General features: G+C 44.4%; 1 protein-coding gene across 6 annotated transcripts in view; it reads right to left on the bottom strand.

Moving 5' to 3' along the window:
• numb (NUMB endocytic adaptor protein) overlaps nt 1-21352 on the bottom strand; it is a 35567-nt gene extending 14215 nt beyond the window's left edge. For 3 of the 6 annotated variants that reach the window (XM_031847110.1, XM_031847114.1, XM_031847115.1), the window contains exon 1: nt 1832-1957. In XM_031847110.1, the coding sequence (XP_031702970.1) occupies nt 1832-1957 (126 nt within the window). Of the gene's footprint in view, nt 1-1831; nt 3050-10184; nt 13100-21219 lie in introns of those variants that run through there. The other 3 variants (XM_031847109.1, XM_031847113.1, XM_031847111.1) reach the window with 2 other exon arrangements.
• Between the last annotated feature and the right edge of the window lie 188 nt (nt 21353-21540).

The raw sequence follows: 21540 nt of genomic DNA, 5'->3' as shown, positions 1-21540 counted from the left end.
ATCTAAACGTACCAAGGACATAAAAACTCATTTCCTTCTCTGTTGTAGTTGGTAAGCAACACACATAAGCAATTTCATCTGATCTCCAGGCTTCAGCAGTCTCATAAGACTGATATTACCATACAAAAAAGGAAATCAACATTTTTACGCCTTTGACAATCACCTTGACTCATGAATAATTGTCTGTCACTGCAATTTCAGCTGGAATGCAACCGACGCAAGCAAAAACATACATGTAAGGGGGGGGGCAAAAAGCGCAGATGTGGATCAGTGGAGTATTGCGTCAAAGAGATAGTGGAGGAAGCCCCCACACCACAACATTAAAGGCTCATTTCGCCCCATCGCCCCATCGCTCCACATCCCCCCCCCCCCGTTTTCCCTCCACACCACTTTGAAACAACTGTTCTTCTTCTCCTCCTTCACTGCATCTCCTCCCCTCTATCGGCCACTCTTTAGTGCGGCAGTCGGTGATGATTTCACTGCAACTGTTCCAACCCACACTCGACTGGGCTCCTCTGAGGCACCTAAGAGCAGGAGGGGGGGAGGAGGGACACAGAGGAGTAGCATGGTAGGTTGCACCTGCACGAAGAAAGCCAGTGCAGAGGTAAGAAAAGAAAAAGCTGGTGGACGAGCGTGAGAGGCTGCAGAAGCATGTGAAGGAAGGACAATGAGAGATAAAGCTCATGTTCTTTTTGACCACAGTGGCTGATCTGTAACTCACCGACTGCTTACGAGAAGGTTCTAGACTAGACCCTGCAGCTATGATCAGTTATCCGAGTGCAAGTCACACAGCAGTGGTTTGTCTTTGGTCTTCTTTAAGAATCACCAAAGACAATAAAACAAATCTAGCTCTGAGAACAGTGAAGGGAGACAATTTATGGGAAGCAGGTGGGGGAGGGAAGGTGTGTGTGTGTGTGTGTGTGTGTGTGTGTGTGTGTGTGTGTGTGTGTGTGTGTGCGCGGTGAGGGGACATTTGAAATACAGCTTACAGGAGATCTTGAATCTAGGGTGTTTCACACCGGTTGAGATGAGACTTGACGCCATGAACCGTCGCACTTCGACACCCGTTCCACATCACCTTACCTCCCTCTTACTCTCACGGTCACTTCCACCTCCCTCCGCTTTCAATATTTTGAACTCTCGCTTCTTGCTCAAAGAAAACAGGATAAAGCAAACACACGGGCGGCATTGACACCATAACCTGTACGCTTTCATGTAATCCACATCCGCTGACCAGCCACAGCGTTCGTATATTGGAAGGAGAACTTTCTCTTTCTCCACTCTGTGGTTTTTAATTCCCCTTTATTCTGAGTGAGGAGAACATTTCGATCCCTTGTGTTAAGAGGAAGTGTACCGTTGCAGTTCTGTTTGCAAAAGTGGAAAGTTTTGTTGCCAAAACATAGCAAACCTCCACTCCAGCACAGCACCGAAGATACATACTGTGAGTAGAAAGATACTGCATCGCCTCCTGAGTCGTTCTTATCGCAGTGCCCCTGACTTTGTTATTTGTCAGCGACAATGAAACATTTTCTTTAATTCTGCACAGTTCACTCGATGATTCAAGTGGTTTTGATTAATCTCGGAAGGCAGAAATCCATTATGTGTGCGCACATCCCACAGGTTTCGAAGGCTACAGAAAGAGAACCGAGATAAAAGCTGTGCTTACTGTCTCTGAATGCTTGTGATTAATCACAAGCGGCGTCCTTGGGGAGCCCGGCAGCATGCTCAGAGGTGAGAGTGTGCCACAATAAGGCCAGCACTGCACTCCGTGCGTGTGTGTGTGTCTGTGAGGTTTGGTATGCAGGTGTGTTCATGTGTGAGGGAGACTCACCTTGACTGCAAAGCTACATTTGCCACTGCGGACGGCCTCCTCGTCCGTCTGCCACTGGTGCGGCCGACTCGACTCCGGCACGTAGACGTCTTTCTTCCGGCGGAAGCTCTGCCGTAGCTTATTCATCGCTGAGCTCCCTGTGAGTGGTGAGAGACATCTGTATTAAACAATGATAACAGTCTGTCTGTCTGGGATATGTACCAATTCACGTGCAGTCAACAGCGTATGTCAACACAGAAATTAGTCAATGTCCCGTGAGATAGGACAGAGCCACATTGCTACCAGAGTACCGGCCTGTAAATAGGAACGCTTCAAACACAGACATCAGCGAACAAGACAATGAGCTGCTGTCTCTCTGACTCACAAGGAGGAACAAAAGAGGTGAAGTCTTTGTAGCGTTTGGAGTCGAGGCAGTCCAAATAAAAGGGAACAAAATACACCGAGGGCAGTTTGCTGCGAGAACGTTTTACCTGTTGAGTTTACCAGAGCTACTGTTACATATAATATATATATATTATATTACTGTTACATGAAAATCCGATCAGATCTCTTTAATTTCTCATCTTTTGATGATTCTGTGTGAAGAGACACAAATCTGTTGATTAAATCACTTAATCGATAAATCAACAAAGTCGTCTCATTTTTAGTCGACTAAGAATTCCTTCGGTCGAGGCCTTAGTCATAACCGAGTCAAGGACTCACTTCAGTGCAGGTTCAAACACACTCTCTATTCTCTGAAAATCTTAAGACCGTACAATTAATTAGGCTAAAAGCACTACTTTAGAACGGTGCATGTGTGTCTTCTTGGCTTTAGGAGGAGATTAGGCGGCAGAAAAAAAAAAGAAGCAGAGACCCAATTAAAAGTTGCTGATCCAAACTAGAAGTGAGAGGTGCAGCCATCACGAGAGCCGAGCTCACGTCTCTCTGAGCAGAGCTCCTAACCGAGGACCAGGAGTCAGTCAGCCATGCAAATCGGACTTTTAAGGTTGAGCAACACATTCTCCTCGACTAACAAGTTGCACCCACGAACTTCAGAGCTGATGAGGATCGGGCGGGATTAAAGGTCTTTAATCCAGGAGAGTGGACTGTCCCCACGCGCACACACACGCACACGAACAAGCAGCAACATAGCAGCGTTCACTTGCACACATGCTCAGAGCGACCGCACACATATGCACCGACTTACACACACACACACACACACACACACACACACACCTGAGCTGTCTGTTTGCATAATGAAACCTGTCCCGGGAGCCGGTACTGGCCGGGGGTAGAAAGTGTGTTTGAGGTGAGGTGCTCTTATCTGTCCGTGCCAGGCTCCAGCTCTGTGGGCAGCACACAATGGAGCTTTCAGCGCTGACCAGGCCGCCGACAACACACACAAACACATCAAACTTCCTACTGTCACTAAAGGGGCGACCCGGAGTGGACCACGGACACCGGAAAACTCAAAGAGCCTGAATCTGCCATGCGAATTAGCCTGAGTGCACTTAAAACATTTTTTTAAAAGTTAACGCACTTGATGAAATAAGTACGACTTTAAATGGTGGTCACTGCGTCAAATAAGTGGTAGCACAGCTAGCCTTGCAAGGCAAATTCAAGAAGAGATTTTGTCTGTTGGTTGGTGGATTTTTGTCGCCATTTTTCCACATGTTGTTCTATGGAAACGATTGTGTGTTACATCCAATACCTATTTTTCTACTGCGTGTTCTCTGCGGCATCACTCATAGAAAGACAATCATGACTGTAGGTAGAGACACAAACCGACCAGCTGAGCCGTCTGTAAAAACGGGCAGAAGTGTCACCTTACCAGGTGTAAAGCAGGCGCTTGGATGTGTGAAAGCACCTGTTTTGTAGTAAGAGCCAAGTGCCTCTGCAAGTGTCACGATAAAAATGCTCCCAGTCCAAATCTAGTGTGTTTATAACAGTGTGTATGTGCAAGTTGTAGCCTGCAGTAGAGTGAAGTGTTTGAAAACAAGACTACTCGGTGAAAGGGGAAAAAAAAAACATTGCTTCATCCCTCCGTCCCGCTCTCTCGTAACACACTGGTTTATTTAGGTCATATCATGTTTGGGCTCACTGCAGTGCCAGTGACAGGCGGCATGCTTCCAGTCTGCAGAGGGAGGAGGAGGAGCAGGGAAACACATTTGTCTGCTCTGGAGCACCTCGTCTCTGGTGCAACAAATTAAAAGCTCGTTTCCAATGTGTTACGCAGGCGTTTTCATTAAATGTTGTCGTCGTCAACTCAAACACATCTTCTAAATGTGTAAAAGGGGCTTGTGTTGTTGTTTCAAACACATCTTTAAGACACCTTGTTTGTTTGTGATGCTGTAGAATGATGATTAGGGAAGTGGTACTTTTAGGTAGGCAGTGTTTTATTAACAGTCATCTCTATTTCGTATAGCCGTTCCAGAATTTAAAAACAGCTGTGTTCTGGTGCTGGAGAATGAAGAAAAGTTTGCCACACATTTAAAAAATAAAACAAAAGAAACGCAGCAAATCTTCACATTAGAGAAGCTGGAACCACAAAACATTGAAGCTGCACTAATCGCTATACAAGCAATGGATCAAATGACTACTTGTATGTAAAGGCTTCGGTCACAGCGACAAACAGCTGAGATAAATGTCTTGCAACATGTATTTTTCGGTTTCCAAAAGATTTGTGTTCTATGCATGTTTGTAATCGGAGGGGTTAAAATAAAATCTACCCAACGGGCCAATAGCGGAATAGTTCCACTGATGGTAACTTGACAGCTTTTTGTCCCGTGCCTTGAGTGTTTGCAGGAGAGCAAGTGTTGTTTTTGCAGTTTGTGCCAGCTGGTTGTTGCATAACTTCTCTAAAATAAGTTTTTGACATGAGGGGTTGGTGAGGAAAGCCTCTCAAATAACTGGTGGTACATTCTGGGATGGAAGAAGCCACCAGCTCAGACTGAAGTGCAGAACAAAAGGACATTTCGTGCCAGGAAATCTCATTTTAGGAAAAAGTCTCTTTAAACTGATCCCTGGGACAGAGAGATATACTATTACTCGGCCGATGTCGGAACATTAATGCCTCTTCTCACAGCATTTTACTAAACTCACCTTCTAAATCACTTAACACTTATGCCAGCTTACAACCCACACACCTTCTCTCCGCTGCAGAGTCGAGGAGAGACGAAGAAGAGGAGAGCAGGAATGTAAGTGAAAGCACATGAACTCGTGTGCGTGGGAAAAAGAGTGTACGTTTGTATTTGTGTATATATGTGTACCAACGTTTTTGCTCAGCCAAGCATATGCACCTGCAGCGCGAGAGTTCAACATGAGTAACCATTTGCAGGAATGTGATATGAACACCCCAACAACATGTTAACATTTTCTTCTCTAAGAAAAGGCCTCCAGCTCAGGGAGTCCTATTCCTACAATCTCTGTGCTTTTTGACCCTTTCACCTCCTTTCAGGCTGACACAACGGCCGTGTACAGATTCTCATTGATTTGAACTTGCTCTGGACCCGTCTGTTTATGGACTGCTTTCAAATGAGAGCATTTATCAGAAAAAAATGTAGATGGGAAGTGAAAAAAACTTCAGTGAAACCTTTTCATAAACTCAACAAGTGAAGTACTTTTGAAAATGTGAAGTATTAAGGTCTGTGTGAAACAGGAACAAACATAATTAAGCTGTGAAAGCACATGTTCATTATCCCACTTGAAACATGGAGCTTGTGTATGAAATCTGAATTAGTAGCAGTATACACAACCATAAGAACCTCTTGTGTGCGTGTGTGTGGTGTTGGCAGTGAGGGGGAAAGTCTGGCTGTCGCCTTGTGCAGCGTGTTTGGGTGGGTGGGTGGTTGGGTGGGTGTGGGTCATGTGAGGTGGGTTCAGCCCCTTGTTTTTAGCCACGAGTCAGAAAAATGAAGGCAAGGAGGGAGGAAAGGTGAGAGGTAAAGATGGAGCACCAAAATCTGACAGGGTGAAGTGAAAAGAAGGGGAAACTCAGAAGAAGTGGCAGGAGGGAATTAATAATGAGAATGGAAAAGGGTGAAGTGAAAAGAAGGGGAAAGTCAGAAGAAGTGGCAGGAGGGAATTAATAATGAGAATGGAAAAGAGTTGGAGGTTAGGATCGGGAGAGAGAACAGCTGAGAGGAAGCTAAAAGGTTTGCATTTGAGCCAGACATTTCCTCCTTTGTTTTTAACTGGATTACAAATCAAACCAATGCAGAACAAGGAGGTGAATCAAACCTGCAGTTAAACAGACAGTAATAGCTTCTGACTGGCAAATACTTCACAGATTTTATGATCTTTGTGGGCATCAATGGCACCGGTGTTATATATCAAGTGAGGCAGACGAATACAGCAACAAAAAACAACTTCTACATGTTGCTGTTTGTTCATCTACAAAGCAATAGCAAAAGTCACTGCGGTACACAACACACCGTTTTCCCAAGTGAGCAGCCCTCTTTATGCAACATGCAATGTTTCGTGTCTTTGGATTTATCTATCTGCCTCTTCAATGACTGACTTCTTACTGTTGTTGAACAACAAGGCAAAATAAATCCTGGCAGAATACCGATGTTAGGCCAACTACACACTGGGATAGAACAAATAAATAAGCCAGAAATGAAAGGTCTTTACTTAGAGCCAACGGTTGCATGACTACTCACTGACACCATTGAAACACATTCAACACGTTGTCTCATTACCGTGTCAAAAGACAACAACATGTCCAAGAACCAGCCGGATTATGAAAACAATACTCTGGCAGTTTTAATGTACTTATTCTAAACTACAAAAGTAGATGGAGGACAGAGAAGCATGGAGGAGGTTGGGAGAGAAAAAGGGGGAGAAAGGCTTTGGACCTGAACCCTGCTGGAGCTCTTCTAGTCTGGTGCAGTGAGGATCTCTGGCTGTTCTCCTACCAACACTAATGAGGACGATTACACAAGGACCATGTATACTCTCTCTGTGTTCATGTACACAGAAAGGAGCGATAGGGAATGACTAAAGACTCACATGCAATATCATCAACGGACTCAGTGGAGGATAATTATGGACATAAGCACACAGAGTCAACAATAGCGGTAAAGTGTAAAGACAGAAACACAGCGGAGGGGAGACACAGGACAAACAGGAACTAAAGTAAAGAGCTAGAGGAGGAAATGGAGGGGAAGAGCAGGACTTTTCCTTCAGTCAGTGCTGTGCTGCTGCTGGCTGTAGATGTAACAGTATTTGAATAATCTCTCCAGGAATGGTAAACTGATTAATCCTTGCAGAAGGATCCTAGGGATGAGTACTGCGGTTGGGTTACAAAAAAAGAGACGAGGGAGGGAGGGAGGGAGGGGCTAAGGGAGCGAGTGAGCGTGAGAGAGAATGGGCAGCAATTCAAGACAAAAAAGGCCCCACTGTCTGCTTTCATGACTTGTGCCAGCCGATACTCTTCATCCATAGTTTATTCTGCTCTGCTCAGGGAAAGCCATGTTATGTGTGTTCAGACTGGGTTTATAGGTTGGAGAGCAACACAGACGGGATAGCCCTCGATCAATCAGGCCGGCCATGCGTAATGCAAAGCACGCCCGGCATATCTGCTGAGCCCCGTTATCGGGCGACTAGAGGTGATAGTGCGTCTGTTCTGCTCCCAAAAATGGCCGCATGAAGAGAGAATTTGAAAAATGCTGTTGCTGTGGTAATCCAATTTTCCAGCCCCTGCTTTGTGGCTTGGCATGCTGATGTAAAAAAAAAACAGAAAAGAGTGTGCAGTGCATCAAAAGGGAACGAGGAACCCCAATATCCAGGACAGACTGTGGGGACCAGGATCAGGGTCAACAGTGATGGCAGACGGAAGTCAAAAAGCCCATCTCCGTTTGTTTTTACTACCGATTACTGTACAACAAATACAATTAAATTCCCAGACATGTAACGGTATTGCTCAGGGCTGCAATAGATTTAATGACATGTCTGATATTGACATTTCAAGTTCAAGAGAACAATGTGAGATGGGGCGTCCGGCTGATTCCCTTCATTAATGCCAATCGTTAACGCTAACCCCTGAATGATATAGCCTGGGTTTACATGTATTATTAGAACAGAAGTAATTACTGCATCACAGTCTGAAACTCAGGGGGCAGTTTGACCTGAATGGAGTCTTTTCAGTGGCATTATATACATCCAGTAGCGGCACATTGTCTTCACCAAATAGCTGGCATCACTGCTGAAAATGTGCAGACTTTATCCCCTGGAGGGTATTTCTCTGGCACTACTTTTCACCAGAGAATCCAACTTTTGGAATAACCAGGTTTAATTTGTTTCTCTCAAGACAGACACTATTGGTCCAGATGTCTCATATGAGCTGTGCATGCGTGGCACCGGTAACATTGCTGGTTTGATCACGTCAGTGATTAAGCCGAATCAAAACCACCCAAAAACGGACAAATGTCAGGCAATGTACTGGTCGTAGTGTTGCTTTAATAAAATGATCTTTCTCAACATGCAGCAGGTGAAGCAACACTATCTGTGGAGTTTGAGTCAGAATTTAAATATTTGTTATAGGCTAGTAGTAATATAAGATGATCTTTCTTCGTATGCGTTTTGTAAAGGTTTCTAACTACTTTAGTTTTGTTTCTGTTCAAAGATGTTTTGCCGTTATTGATCCCCAGAGGAGAAATGCAGGTGTTGTAGCAGCACAAGGACAACATACATAAAGACAGAAATGTGGATCACCCCTGCCTTCATCACAGCCAATTACTGTAATTGACTTCAAAAGGCTGGACATAAAATAACTAGCATAAAAAGGAAAGAAGACAACTCAACAATATAAAACAGCAGCAGTCACAGTGTGTCCAAGCGGGTGGAAACAGAGACGGTCGGTAAACAAGTGTAACTCATCGCCAGCTGCTCTCTGCTTCTATGATCTGAACACTTTTCACTGTCAGTGTCCCGACAATAATCAGAATCACTTCATCTGCCAGGTACAGCATGTGACCCGACAGTGATCCACAGACACAACCTGACACCATGATGGAGAGATGGACGCTCATCCAAAGGACAGCTGCCAAACAAAGGACGATCAGCAGACTGTAATGTCTTGTTCTGTAAACATCAGCCGAATGTACAAAAGCACAACTAGCTTGAGAGCGAGCTGAACTAATAAAACCTACTGAAACGTGCCTAAGTCAGCAGGACGCCATGTCCTCTTTATTCCTGAAAAGCATCTATTTTAGGAGGTTCAAGTATGGACGGAACAAGAGCCAGAGAGAGAGAGCGACTCGAGGTACAGATGGGTGGTTCTCCACAGAGGAAGGAAATGGTGGGAATAGGAGCGCTGGCTACTGTTTTGCGCGACTCACTCGCTTCCCAGTCTGCCACTGAATCATTTCAGAGTCCTTCAATCTGTTCCCTGCCCCCAGCAAGACACGGCGACCTCTGCTTCCTGAGTACACATGGCTGACCGGGGTTAGGGTTGAGACAGAGAAAGAAAATAGAGCCCGGACTGCTGCACGGGGGATATTGAGTTGCTCTAATTGTGTGTGTGTGTGTACATCAGTATCTGTCTTTATGTGTGCTTGTGTTTGTGTGCGTATCTAGGAGCGGCCAGGCGTGGTATTAAGGGGGCCCAGTCCAACAGCAAGTCAACCAACCAGCCGTAGCGCCACACATCACTTTGGGCAACAGCTGAGGCCACATTTAAACAGCCGGGGCAGTACCCTGGCACCAGGGAGTGGCAAATCACTGTCACTGTGTCGGCTCCCCTCAGACATGCCCCGGCGATGATTCACAGACTGAATCAATGGGCCGGGTCTCTGGCCTGGTTTCCATCATAACGACACACATCCAAGAGACATCTTTAAGATTTACGTCTGCTGCTTTTGCCCCCAAAAAAAAAACCAGCCTTTTTGTGATTGTTTTTCAAAATGTCTTGCCAGAGGTGCTGGTATGTCAAATGGAGTGGAGTTTCAATTAAAAGAAGAGAGCTGTAAACACTATAGTCGTGCTGACTGAAAGCCTGCTAGGGGGGGGGGGGGGGGGTTTGAGTGTCCCAACTCCATCAATCCTGGTCACTCTTTACAGGAGACTGCTGCTCAGAACACAATAGGTACCAACTAGCATGGCCGCCATGGGAAGACGTCTTTATCAAGTGGCTGTGAGGTTTGTACAAAACAGCCACGTGCTCCTTTCTCTTAAACTGAGAAGAATGGCTGTCTTCTTTATTTGTTGTGCAGACTGTGGGACAGAAGCTCAACCTCCTCACAGGCGATCCACTTTGTCCCCGACTCCAGAAGTGACCTCTGCTAGGAAACTTTGAGTAAACCTCGGAGCGAAAAAGCTACTCATGGAAACCATGTTTACTTTTTCCCCTTGACATCTCTGTATCACTCACACACACACACACACACACACACACACACACACAGAAACCTGCCATACACCCACAAATGTAACTCTCAAAAACACAAAGCTTGTACATACACACGCATGCAGAAGTGAGACGGACGACCACAGTGCCTCATGGACCCAGAGCCAAGATGGCTCCATTATTAGGTTTTTGCTGTTTTTGAGAGGAGTACGGTGCCATTAGTTAGAGTTGCAGCAAGGTGGAGAAACCAGGCCAAATACTACACACTGGGTATTCTACCGAAGCACTGCACCGACCTGAAGAAACACCCAGATGACAATGTTACATATTCACCAGGCCTCAGTAAAGTGCTGTTAATACATGATCTATTAATCCTATGGCTGGCTCACAACAGCCAGTGTTAGCACATTTACAGAGTCTCAGAGGAAGAGAGGCAATCTAAGATTGCAGTTTATATTCCGGGGCTGTGCCTGTGCTCATATATTAACAGAGATATTCAATATTCATAAAAACCGATAGCTGAACTTCCTGGATCAGTGTTTCTACTGCGAGTTCAGGAAACCTGAGTAAGAGACAGTCACAATCTTTGGTTAAAGTCCCATGTGTCAACATTCAGTTTACAACCAACCAGAGTAGATTGCTAAAGCTGAAACCCTGTTACGGTGAGCAAGCAGAAGATCTCCCCACAAACTCACACACGGTTTCCATCAAGTTAAACAGGTCTGGTTGTCTCTGGTGTCGACCAGCTAGCATGAAGACAGACTTCCTCCAGAGCGGCTGACTCACAGGAGAAAAATGAAATATCGAAAGATGATGTTATCAATAGTTAGGCGATGCGTTTCAGGCAGTCTGTGGCGAACGTCATGCACGCCTGTTGGTTCATGGGCCTCAGCCTTCACTCAGCTCTTCCTGTGCACCAGCAGCACTGTCATGCCTGGTTTAACCACATCGGGGAAAGTAACAAGTGTACGGCGGAGCTTTTGAAACACATTCATTACTGCTGACATATGCAGCACGCTGCAGCCTTCCTGCTCCTAAATGTAAAAAACGCTTTCTATTTAACCACCAATCAAAAGTACGGTTTAAACCTCCAGGAAGTGATCAGGATCACAGGAAGCAACCATCTGATGAAGTCTCTCAAAAGAGCCAAGTGACCTTTAGCCACTTTACTTTATTTAAGTACAAGTTTAATTAAATTAACAAAATAACAGTGAGGTTCAAATCCCTTTTTATACAACTTTTACTCGACCACATGTTGATCTTTAGGCCAATTCTGACACCTTCCATTGAGTGTAAACATGCTGCTTAATGGTTTCTTTAATGGTGAGAAGTCATAGGCACCTGTTTGCTGCTTATCCTCCCTCCCTAAAGTCCTCCTCTCTCATCCTTCTTCCTTCCCTTCGGTTAAGGCGACCCAGAGGAGATGTCTGCTTTAAAGACGTTTATGATTATGGGGCACTGACTCGCGGCAATGTAACTGGTCCGACAGCCGCAGGCAAACGCTCACTTAATATCAACGTTTATCCATTAAACAAGGCGACCGTTTTGCGATTCATCGTTCACATCAAAGACAAAACCGCAAAGAATGAAAAGTGATGCAGCGATCAGAGCCAATTAGTTTGCTCCCCAAATGAGCTTCAGAGGCGATCCAGGAGGAATTAAACTGCATAGGGATCATTTTTCTATCCTATAAGTGTTGCGATTGCATAAAGAGAAACTTAAAATCAGGCTGTTGGTGATGGTTTGTAGATTCTTTATAATACGCTTGTATTTGGACGTTATCCTGGCAACTAAGGGATAACTAAAAGATGGCCATTATTATGCCAGTTTCATAATTACTATCCCTCTTCTTGGTAAACAGACATTACAGAGCACACAGACACTTTTTACAGTAACACCACAGTGCCACTACATATGATGCACACCAGTCTGTGCCTGTGTGCTAATATGAAAGCAGAGCGATGTGGATGCAAGATGCAGAAGGAAGGCAAATAATATGTTCCCTGCTTTGACAATTAAGGTTAATAATCACAATTTGAAGCTAAATAAATCACAGGAGCAGAAAACATTGAGCAAATAAAGTCCATATACCATAAAAGTGTCTTTAAGTTGTATTGATGGGGCTGGACAAATCATTTAGGCGGGCTATGTGAGTGTATAAGAGGCGAGGAAAGTCCCACAGTGAGGAATGGTGTCAGTATGCGTGTTCACGGTGTTCACTGAGTGAGGAAGGCCTGTCACTCTTCACTGCTCTCCCAATCAACGTCTACACATCGCTGTGGGGAGAATGTATTCGGCTGTGGCTTTAAACGCGGCACTGCTCACTTGACACTTAACGATGCATCGCATATACCACTTAAGAGCACGTGTGTCACTTTGATACGCAGAAACACAGACGAGTAAGACGGAGAGGGCAGCGCACACACACGCACACGGACAAGTGACAGACACACACACACACACACACACACACAAGTGACAAAGACAGTTAAAGGCAGAAAAGCTGAGACATACAAAGCGGTGACAGCGTGGAAAGGATTTGAAAGAGAGTGAATGAAATACTGAAAGTGAACAAGAGACGGAGATGAGTGAAAAAAGACGGGCAGATAGACAGAAAGCAGATTACATGGAAGAATCAATATCACACAGACAACCCACTCCATGGTTCCAGCTGCTGAGTCAATGTGTTGTCAATAATACAGCTTTTCATCCCAACAACACTGTCGGTAAATGGCAACACAGTGCCATTGGTCTGTGTGTGTGTGTGTGTGTCAGTAGCAGTGTTTTTCCAGCAGCAGGAGTGATGAGAGGATGGAGTGGAAAAGGAACTTCCTGCTGAGTGAACAGACTGCCCGCCAGACCAGGCCAAAGCACACACAGACAGACAGACAGACACACAGACAGACAGACACACAGACAGACACACACACACACAGACATACAGACACACAGACACACAGACAGACAGACAGACACACAGACAGACAGACAGACAGACAGACAGACACACACACACACAGACATACAGACACACAGACAGACACACAGACAGACAGACAGACACACAGACAGACACACAGACAGACAGACACACAGACAGACACACAGACAGACACACAGACAGACAGACACACAGACATACAGACACACAGACAGACAGACACACACACACTTTTCTGTTCACTTCCCTCCAGGTCAGGTGAGCTGACCTTAAAACACGCTGAATTGCGAATAAACAAGAATGACAACAGATTCCTGTGACCACTGCGTTTTTAGCGACTCTACAATTATCTTCAAAGGGGAAACAGGAAACCGACTCAAGCAGTAACCGGAGTCCACAAGATGCAAAGCGGGTGGTGTTGACGTCAGGAACATCCAACCAAACTGGTCTTGTGAGCATGAATGGTAATGGAGCGGAAGCATTCACCGGCAGCTGTCACTTCAGGAATTCCTACCACGTACCTGAGCTGGGCTCTGTGTTTCCTGGTTTGTCAAGCCGAGGATGACTGTAGAATACCAAGTTACGCAACAGATTAGGCCAAACTGCTGGTGCTACCTGGCTATTTACCCAGCAGGTTTATAGTGTGGCTCACACAGAGGGTGGACCAGGGCGTCCACGGCTACTTTAAGCCTATGGGAAGTCTTAATGGCTGAAATTGTGTTAGCTGTGTGGTTGGATTAGATTAGTGAACACAGCACTGCCTCTGGGAGTACAGATACAGGGAAATATATTCCCTACTAGAAATAGTTCTGTGGTGTGTAAAACCTAGCTTTAAAGGTGTGACACTGGACTATGAACTCAATTATATCAAGTTTCGCTTCTACGATTCTAGGCTCATAGAGACTCTTGTTTATGGAAGCAGTGCTCTCTAAATGGAAAGCCATTTATTCCATGGTGTACTTTTATTTGAGTGCCAGGAATGATTCAGCAGTCATGGTAGATGCCTTCCTTTTTCCCCAAAATGTTGGACAACTCTTTAGTAAAAGAGTCCAAAAGTAGAAGGCTGTAATATAAATGTGATGTCCATTCACACACAGACAATCCAGCTCGTTCTCTGCAGCCAAAGATGGATCCCAGGCCGGCAAGAACATAATTTAACCTTTAATGAGCGAGCATGTGAGGCAGTATCGTTTGATCAAACCTGAGCTAGCATCAGAGTTATGCAGGTTTATATTCCGACCAAGAACGAAACCAGATGATGTCACTGACCGCCACAGAAACTAATCAGTAAGTATAGAGTTCAGATGAACAGAAAAATCTGCCAAGTCACATGACTGTAGGACCCACAATGGCTGCAGGGCTTGAACTTGTGACCTTGTATATTGATTTTGAGTGCTTAATTTAAAGAGGCACGGAAAGGACAGCCCTGCCTTGCCATGTCTTATGAGAAAAGCAGGTATAATAAATCAGGCAGGAGGACAGACGAACAGGCAAGCACTGCAGAGCACCAGAGAATGGAAAATTACCAGAGCTCTACAGTCAGCTGGGCACCTTTGATCAGCCAGAGCCCAGGCGCCAATTACTGTGGGATAATCGGCAGCCCTCAGAGGCCTGACGAGCTGCACAACGGGTCAGTGACCAGCCGGCGAAGGCCTGGTCAACAAGGCTCACGGAGCCAAAAGCCGACGGTGCCCCTTTCGCTGAAAATGCCGCATGAAGGCGGCCAAACTGACAGCGAGGCGAGCACAGCAGCACAGCGAGGCGATTGTTCCCCTCCTGTCGACTCAGCACAGTGGACAGACGTCCCTCTCCGCAGACCGCTCGCTGGTGGAGGATTGGTGCAATGGTGGAGAGTGTGCGCAAACCTGCCACTGCAACATGTCTCACATTTTTTAACATACGTAGAACAAATGTGCACACGCAGGCTGCTCACACACCTGTCCCTGCAATTCTGTGGTAAACAAAAAGCTGCAGCGCTTGCTGCACAGTGATGCAACACACAGGAAACACTCGCTCCTCTCCACCGATAACCCCATCCTACCCAGGAACAAAGGGGGATTAACTACCTGTCCAAAAATGACTGCACGCTATCTAGCAGGAATGTGGACCGATTAAGTATGGTAAAGCCAACTGCGTGACCTCTCCAACAACACAGTTTTTCTTCTCACTTTTCCCCTCGCCGACAGTCTGGTGTGTGACAAAGAGCCGAGCTGGCAGCACTGATTAATAAACAAAAGCTTTCTACTTGAGGCAGAACATGATATTCAGCTCATTAATAATTGACATCGTTCTCATCGATTAGGCTGCGATGTGGGCTTTTCTGTGCTGCTCCTCTCTCCTCCACCGTCAACAACACAGTGATCTGAAAACCGTTCACAGACCTCGACAAAGAATTCTTCTGAAGTCGCTGCTGCGATGACAAGATGCCTCATCGCTGAATCCTCATATCGCACATTGTTATCCAACAGAAACACAGTAGCCAGTGGACTTTGGATCAGACACACTACAGGCAGGGCCGGTCCAAGTAGACCCATGTGGGCCAGTGTACAGCTCCCCTGTAAACCACGAGTCAGCAGAAGAGCTTGTTTATGAGGCCATTTTGATTAAAGATGGATATCAATTCAATTTGTTTCCAGACTTGTCTTAATACCAAAGCTGTATTTCCTTTGATGCATTATTAAATGAAACAGATTTTCCTTCAAAACCTTTTTTTTTTAACATAAAAAATAATTAAGCCAAACATCTGAAACGCACCAGTGTAAAACGCTGTCTTAACACTATTAACTCCATGAAAACGTAACGTAATACAGCAGTAAAACTGATGAAATTATCATTAAAGTCGTCTCATTAAAGAATATGTAAACATCCCCAAAAAAATCTGACCAACGACTTTCAGTAATTGCCGTGTTTTTTGACTTGTTCTACGGACAAAGTTCTGTCTGCACACCAAATGTATTGAGATTCATCACAAAGACAAACTTCTGATTCTAACTCCCAGAGCTTCATAATACAGTTTCATCTTTAACAGTTTGATGCCACAGCACAAAAAAATATGTAAATGTTATCTGTTAACTATACGTTGCACACGTGTGAAAGACAAAACAATGAAGCCACTTTACTTTGTAGTTTTACTACTATACTGTATTTTGACTTATGCAGCATGCTGCCTGAGGAGCTTGAAACACGGAGTCTGCACGTTTTCTTTTGTTAATGACTGCGCATCAGAATCTTTAATAATCAGGTTCACATTTAGTTTCGTTTTTTTTCCCCTTTTCTTTTTGACACGGAGTACAAACATTTTTGGTCGGGTTGTATTGTTCTTATCGCTGAATCGCAACGTTGATACACGTCCAGGGTGACGACAGTGGGCGGGGCTAAGGAAAGGCCAGGAAGAAGCAACATGCAGACCGTCTACTCAGCCAAGTGAATGGGATTTGTGCACTGTGTGGTTGAGGGACTGGTGTCAGTGGGAGTCATAAACACACACAGGTCACTTAGTTCTGAGACAGGGAGTTATTACACCAACAACACACAGAGATGTTCACTGACATCTGACACTGTCTCCCACATCAGACAGAGTTTGTAGTCATATTACAAATGCAGCTGCAAGTTAAGTCTTGTACATGTGACTATGTTTAGGTAATACAACAGGTAACTAACAGCTGGTAGTATAATACAACAAAGCTCTAGACAAGATCACAAATATATCAAAATATTGGTGGTATAAATGGTATTGATGGGCTTGAGAAGCCAGACCAAGAGGGACCAAAGAGGACCAAGAGGAACGAGGAGGGGTGGGAAGCTTTTTTTCTCACAAGCAAAACTCAAATCCAAAAGCGAAACCACTGGCAGTGGCAGGTGTAGAAAGCTGACTACTAGTTTTATACCTCATTCAAAGTATGTTTTGGGGTCAATCTCATTGTTTTGGTTCATAAATATAGGTGTCAAACTCCTCAGCCAAAAGTCTTCCACGTCTAACACTCTTGTTGGCACTGGTAGCTGATAGATTCCCACCCAGTGAGATACACACCACCAGTCAGTTTGTCCTGGGTCACTGGTAATTACAGCAGAGATCAGAGGGATGAATAAAGCAGGAGCTGTTCCTGCACAGGAGGCTCAGGTATCACTACATAGGGGCCCAGAGAGACAAAAGGAGTCCCTGAGCCCCATACCGTACCCAGGGAGGGGCGATACCGACGCAAACCCGAAAGGCAAGTCCACGTCTACAGTGACGCAACCCAACCACCCCAGCCTTGATCCACAGTGTAAACAGCAGAGCAAAATGAGGCGCTCAAGGCCCCTTGGACCCAATTAGGAACTAAAGATATTGTCCTAAATGGGGACGCTCGAGGAACATCATGCACTGTTGTTTTTGCTGACAAAGCCAAATGCTACCACTAAGAAAGCCTACATATACACATACTGCATGGTTTGTATAAAACCAGTGAGATTTAATGCACTGTAGTTTCAGTGACAGCATGATTTGAAAAACATTAACAGGTTGTTTGTCGGTAGAAATGCAATTTCTTGCCAATATACCCCATAAAGATTTGTTACAGGTTTTTAATGTCTGAGATTGAGCAATAAAAATGCCTCAGACAAAGAATGTAAAATGCTAAAAGTAGTGTGAGTGGAGTTAAAATGTTACAGGGCTTCTATGGTTGTGACTGCTGGTGTTTGCTAATATAGTGAGTTGCTTTTTGGTTTGTTCTAATGGACGGTCACCTCATACAGTCCATGTTACATTGCATAAATGAATATAAACATGTCTTGTTTCCTAAATGTCCTAACCTAAAACACAGCCAAAGACGTTCCTTAGTCTTCATCTCGTGTACGTCTGAGTTTGAGTACAATCAGCTTTTGAACAGACGATCCATTATGTGAAAAGGTCAAGACTTTCCCTCTGTGGTGGAGGATAACACTGCTTACCAACAAACACATCAAACACACAAGTTCAAACCAACTCTGCGGCTCCACAGAACCTATTTTAGGCTACTTATGTTGAAATGGGGTCAGCTGCACATTTGAGATCGTGATTCTAAAACCTCCCCTCTGGTTGAATCTTCTCTGAGTGTCTGTTGGATCCGGTCCCAATCAGCTCAGAACATGGAGCTCTAACGAGTACAGACAATATGCTTTTCTTTCTAATAATGCAAAAGGTACCGATTCTTCCTGCACGGAACAGGATGTCAACGATGCTCACGTGGACCAGTCGTGCTCTTCAGGGATCATTTTACAGGTGATCTCTGTGCTTAGCCAGAGCAGAAAAGGTTATTTTGGTGTATTTTTGTTCATGGTTCAGCTTGAGTCTTTTTGTGCACCACACAAACCTCCAGACTCCAAGCAGCTCTTTTACCGAGCAGTGTTTTGGTAACTTATCAGCCCAAAGGTTAGAGTGTTCGCCAGAGGAGAGTTTCAAAACAAATCCCACTCCAGTTCCTGCAACTTGACTGCATTATTTGTCATAATCTCTGACATTTGGATTACATTCTCACTCCGAATCAACTTGGACCAGAACTGGATTGTCAGGCCTCTCGGTGAACCTGAGTTTGCGTGTCCTTATTCTCACCTTCCTACCCGAACATATGAGCCTGTTATTAAATATGCTTGGGGTGCCCACACTCCTGGTGAGCTGTGATGACTTGACACAAAAAAAAACAAAAAAAAAAAAACACGTTGTGGATGACAACATGAGCCGGCACATTCATTGGCCCACATCAAAACTGCAGCCAAAGGCAGTGGTGGAAGATAACTAAGAACATTTACTCAGGTACTGTATTCAACAATAATTTCGAGGTACTTGTTCTAGTTTATGGTATGTTACACTTCTACTCTACTACATCAGTATGTTTTTCTAAAAGCTTTGGTTACTTTTCAGATTAAGCCCTCTTGGATCAGCTGGAAAATGCATCGTCACGAAGCTGAAAACAGGGCTGTTTTTCTGAGCTCGTGAAAAGTTGACTTTTTAAGAGATATGAGGTTCTCACAGGAAACAGACATATGGTGATCATAGAGAATATTCTGCATTACTGAAGATTAAAATACTCAACAGTATATAAAGGAGTTAAATTTAGCACAACCTTAAATATCTACATTATTAAAAAAAGCAGTAATATTAATTTAAAAACATTATATAAAAGTAAAATAAAGACGGCGACCATTTTACGGGATATTGGGTACATACTTTGGGTAGATTTCGCTGAACATAATGACATACTTTTACTTGGGTTTTGAATGCAGGACTTTTACCGGTAGTGGAGTATTTTCACAGTGTGGTATTCGAACTTGTTCATAAATAAAGGATCTGAATACTTCTTAAATTAAGGATCTGAATACTTCTTCTACCATTGGCCAAAAGCAAGGATTAACATGTCAAGTACATGGGACAGGTGAGCAGTCAAGAGATGGACACAGACAGACTGTCCTGATCCAGACTGCTTGATGTTGTAAAAGAAGAAAAGACACACAGACACACACCGCCCAGCAGTGTCATCTCACATCTATTCAGCTACCGCTGGACTGAAAGCTCAGCGGACATCGACGCTCACTCTGCTTTCACCACAAGCAGCAAGAAGCTCGACTATCTCGCTGCTATCAAGGTACAAAAGTGAAGCCCTTTGATTGCGTCATCATCGCACGGCAAGTTCATCCACCCGTGTTGCATCACTATACTCAGCATTCACATGTGCAGCTCACTGCCAAGAAAAGAGGCCTCTCCTTTGAGGAGTGAGAGAAACACTGGTTTCTCCCACAGTGTGAATCACAAAGCTCAGGAGAGAGACTCGCTCTTGCATTCTCCTCCTCTCTCTCAAATAGCTGACAGGACTTGCACAGTGGGTTTGATGGCAGATAGCCAATCTCGCCTCCCTCTTTCTGTGAGATGAGTTAAGCCACGAGTTACTTACAGAAGTTAGGGGGGAGACATCAAAATCCCTTTCAGAACACATTTATAATTCTCAAATGGTTCGAAACCCTTCGTACGAAATTACAGCTAGTGAGTAACTAGTCATTTGCATCAATTAGTAGCTAAAATGCCAAATATGCACTGGGTTGAGATTCTAAGATGGGTGGATTTTATGCTTTATTGTATTATATATGGTAAGAAATAGAACATATTAAGGTTTTAGTGGGATTAACAGTCATTATGAGTGTCGCACATTGTACTGCATATTTCACTATCTTGTAATATGTACTAGCCACAGCTATTAGATAATATAATCGTCACATTATTCGAAAATTAAAATAATCATGACTTGCAGCCCTATATAACATACAAGTGCCATCAGTTTTATAAAGATTTAACCGTCTGTTTCTAGCTTGGATTGCGCCTCTTCACAATGGAAAGTATAAAACATGCTGCCAAAATAGATGAGTCAGTTCATATTATTCAAGTCTCAAACCTCATCACCACCCAATTAACAAAACAGTAATGACCTCAATAACTATGGCTAATGAGAGCACCCAAATGTGTTGTGTTTGTACTGTCTGTCTGTCTAAGAAGTAATCTCCAAGCTATGACACCATATAAGAGAATCTAGAGCACGTTATCACACTGAGAGTTAGGTATATGAGTCACAGTTATATTTAAAGGGCAATCAACATGTTTACAAACTTAACCAGTCACTAAACTTAATTGTAAAGGAATATTCACGCCTTTTAATGCGCATCCTATATTAGTAACAGTGACATAACACAAGTGTGAAGTCCGAAAATGATATGACTGAATGGTGTGCTAGCTGATAGCCTCCTCTAGTAACGTCCACCTCTTAAAGTTAACCAGGTAAGTATCATTAGCTCCTTAGCGTCCACTGACGTTAACGTGAGCTAGCTAAATAACCTCTTAGCTCATTCTTTAGGGGAATACCTTTTGAAGGATGGAAAACATTTATCTTTATCACGGCTTAACATGTAGCTCGTCCTGGTTTCTAGTCAGTTAGCAAACACGCTACAAAAGCCATGTAATTGGGTTCTACAGTGAGCTTTTAAGAGTCGTGGAGCTATAACGTAGCTGCGTGTGCCGCATCCACACCAGCTAGTGCTGCTTAGCTTGGCGAGCTAACAAGCATTATCCGGCAGGCTCATTAAAAACACACACATCCATCAAACCTACAAACCAACCTGAGATCCCCGCTGCGACCCAGAAGATGCCCCGTTGATGCCGTCACCTTTGTACCACGAACCGTGCAGAGCAGAAATAATTCAAATTCCACAGAAAGTGTCGGGAGAGACGCTCGCAGTCCAATCGCTTCAGCCACCGCCGCTGAATGGCTGCTGCGCGAGGACTCCACCGAACGTCCTCCTTAGCAACGGACCGCCTCCGCGCGACCTCATTGGACCGGCGCGTGCGGAGTGATCGGTAGGCGACAGAGCAACCTGTAAGCAAACCGGAATTTCGCTGCATTTATTTCATTTATGATTTATATATATATATATATATAT

Source organism: Anarrhichthys ocellatus, unplaced genomic scaffold (genome assembly GCF_004355925.1).
Source record: "Anarrhichthys ocellatus isolate YVR2014 unplaced genomic scaffold, GSC_Weel_1.0 scaffold7, whole genome shotgun sequence".
Classification (NCBI taxonomy): Eukaryota; Metazoa; Chordata; class Actinopteri; order Perciformes; family Anarhichadidae; genus Anarrhichthys; species Anarrhichthys ocellatus.
Note: the sequence above shows the minus strand (reverse complement) of the source record. Positions and strands in the feature narration are given on the sequence as shown.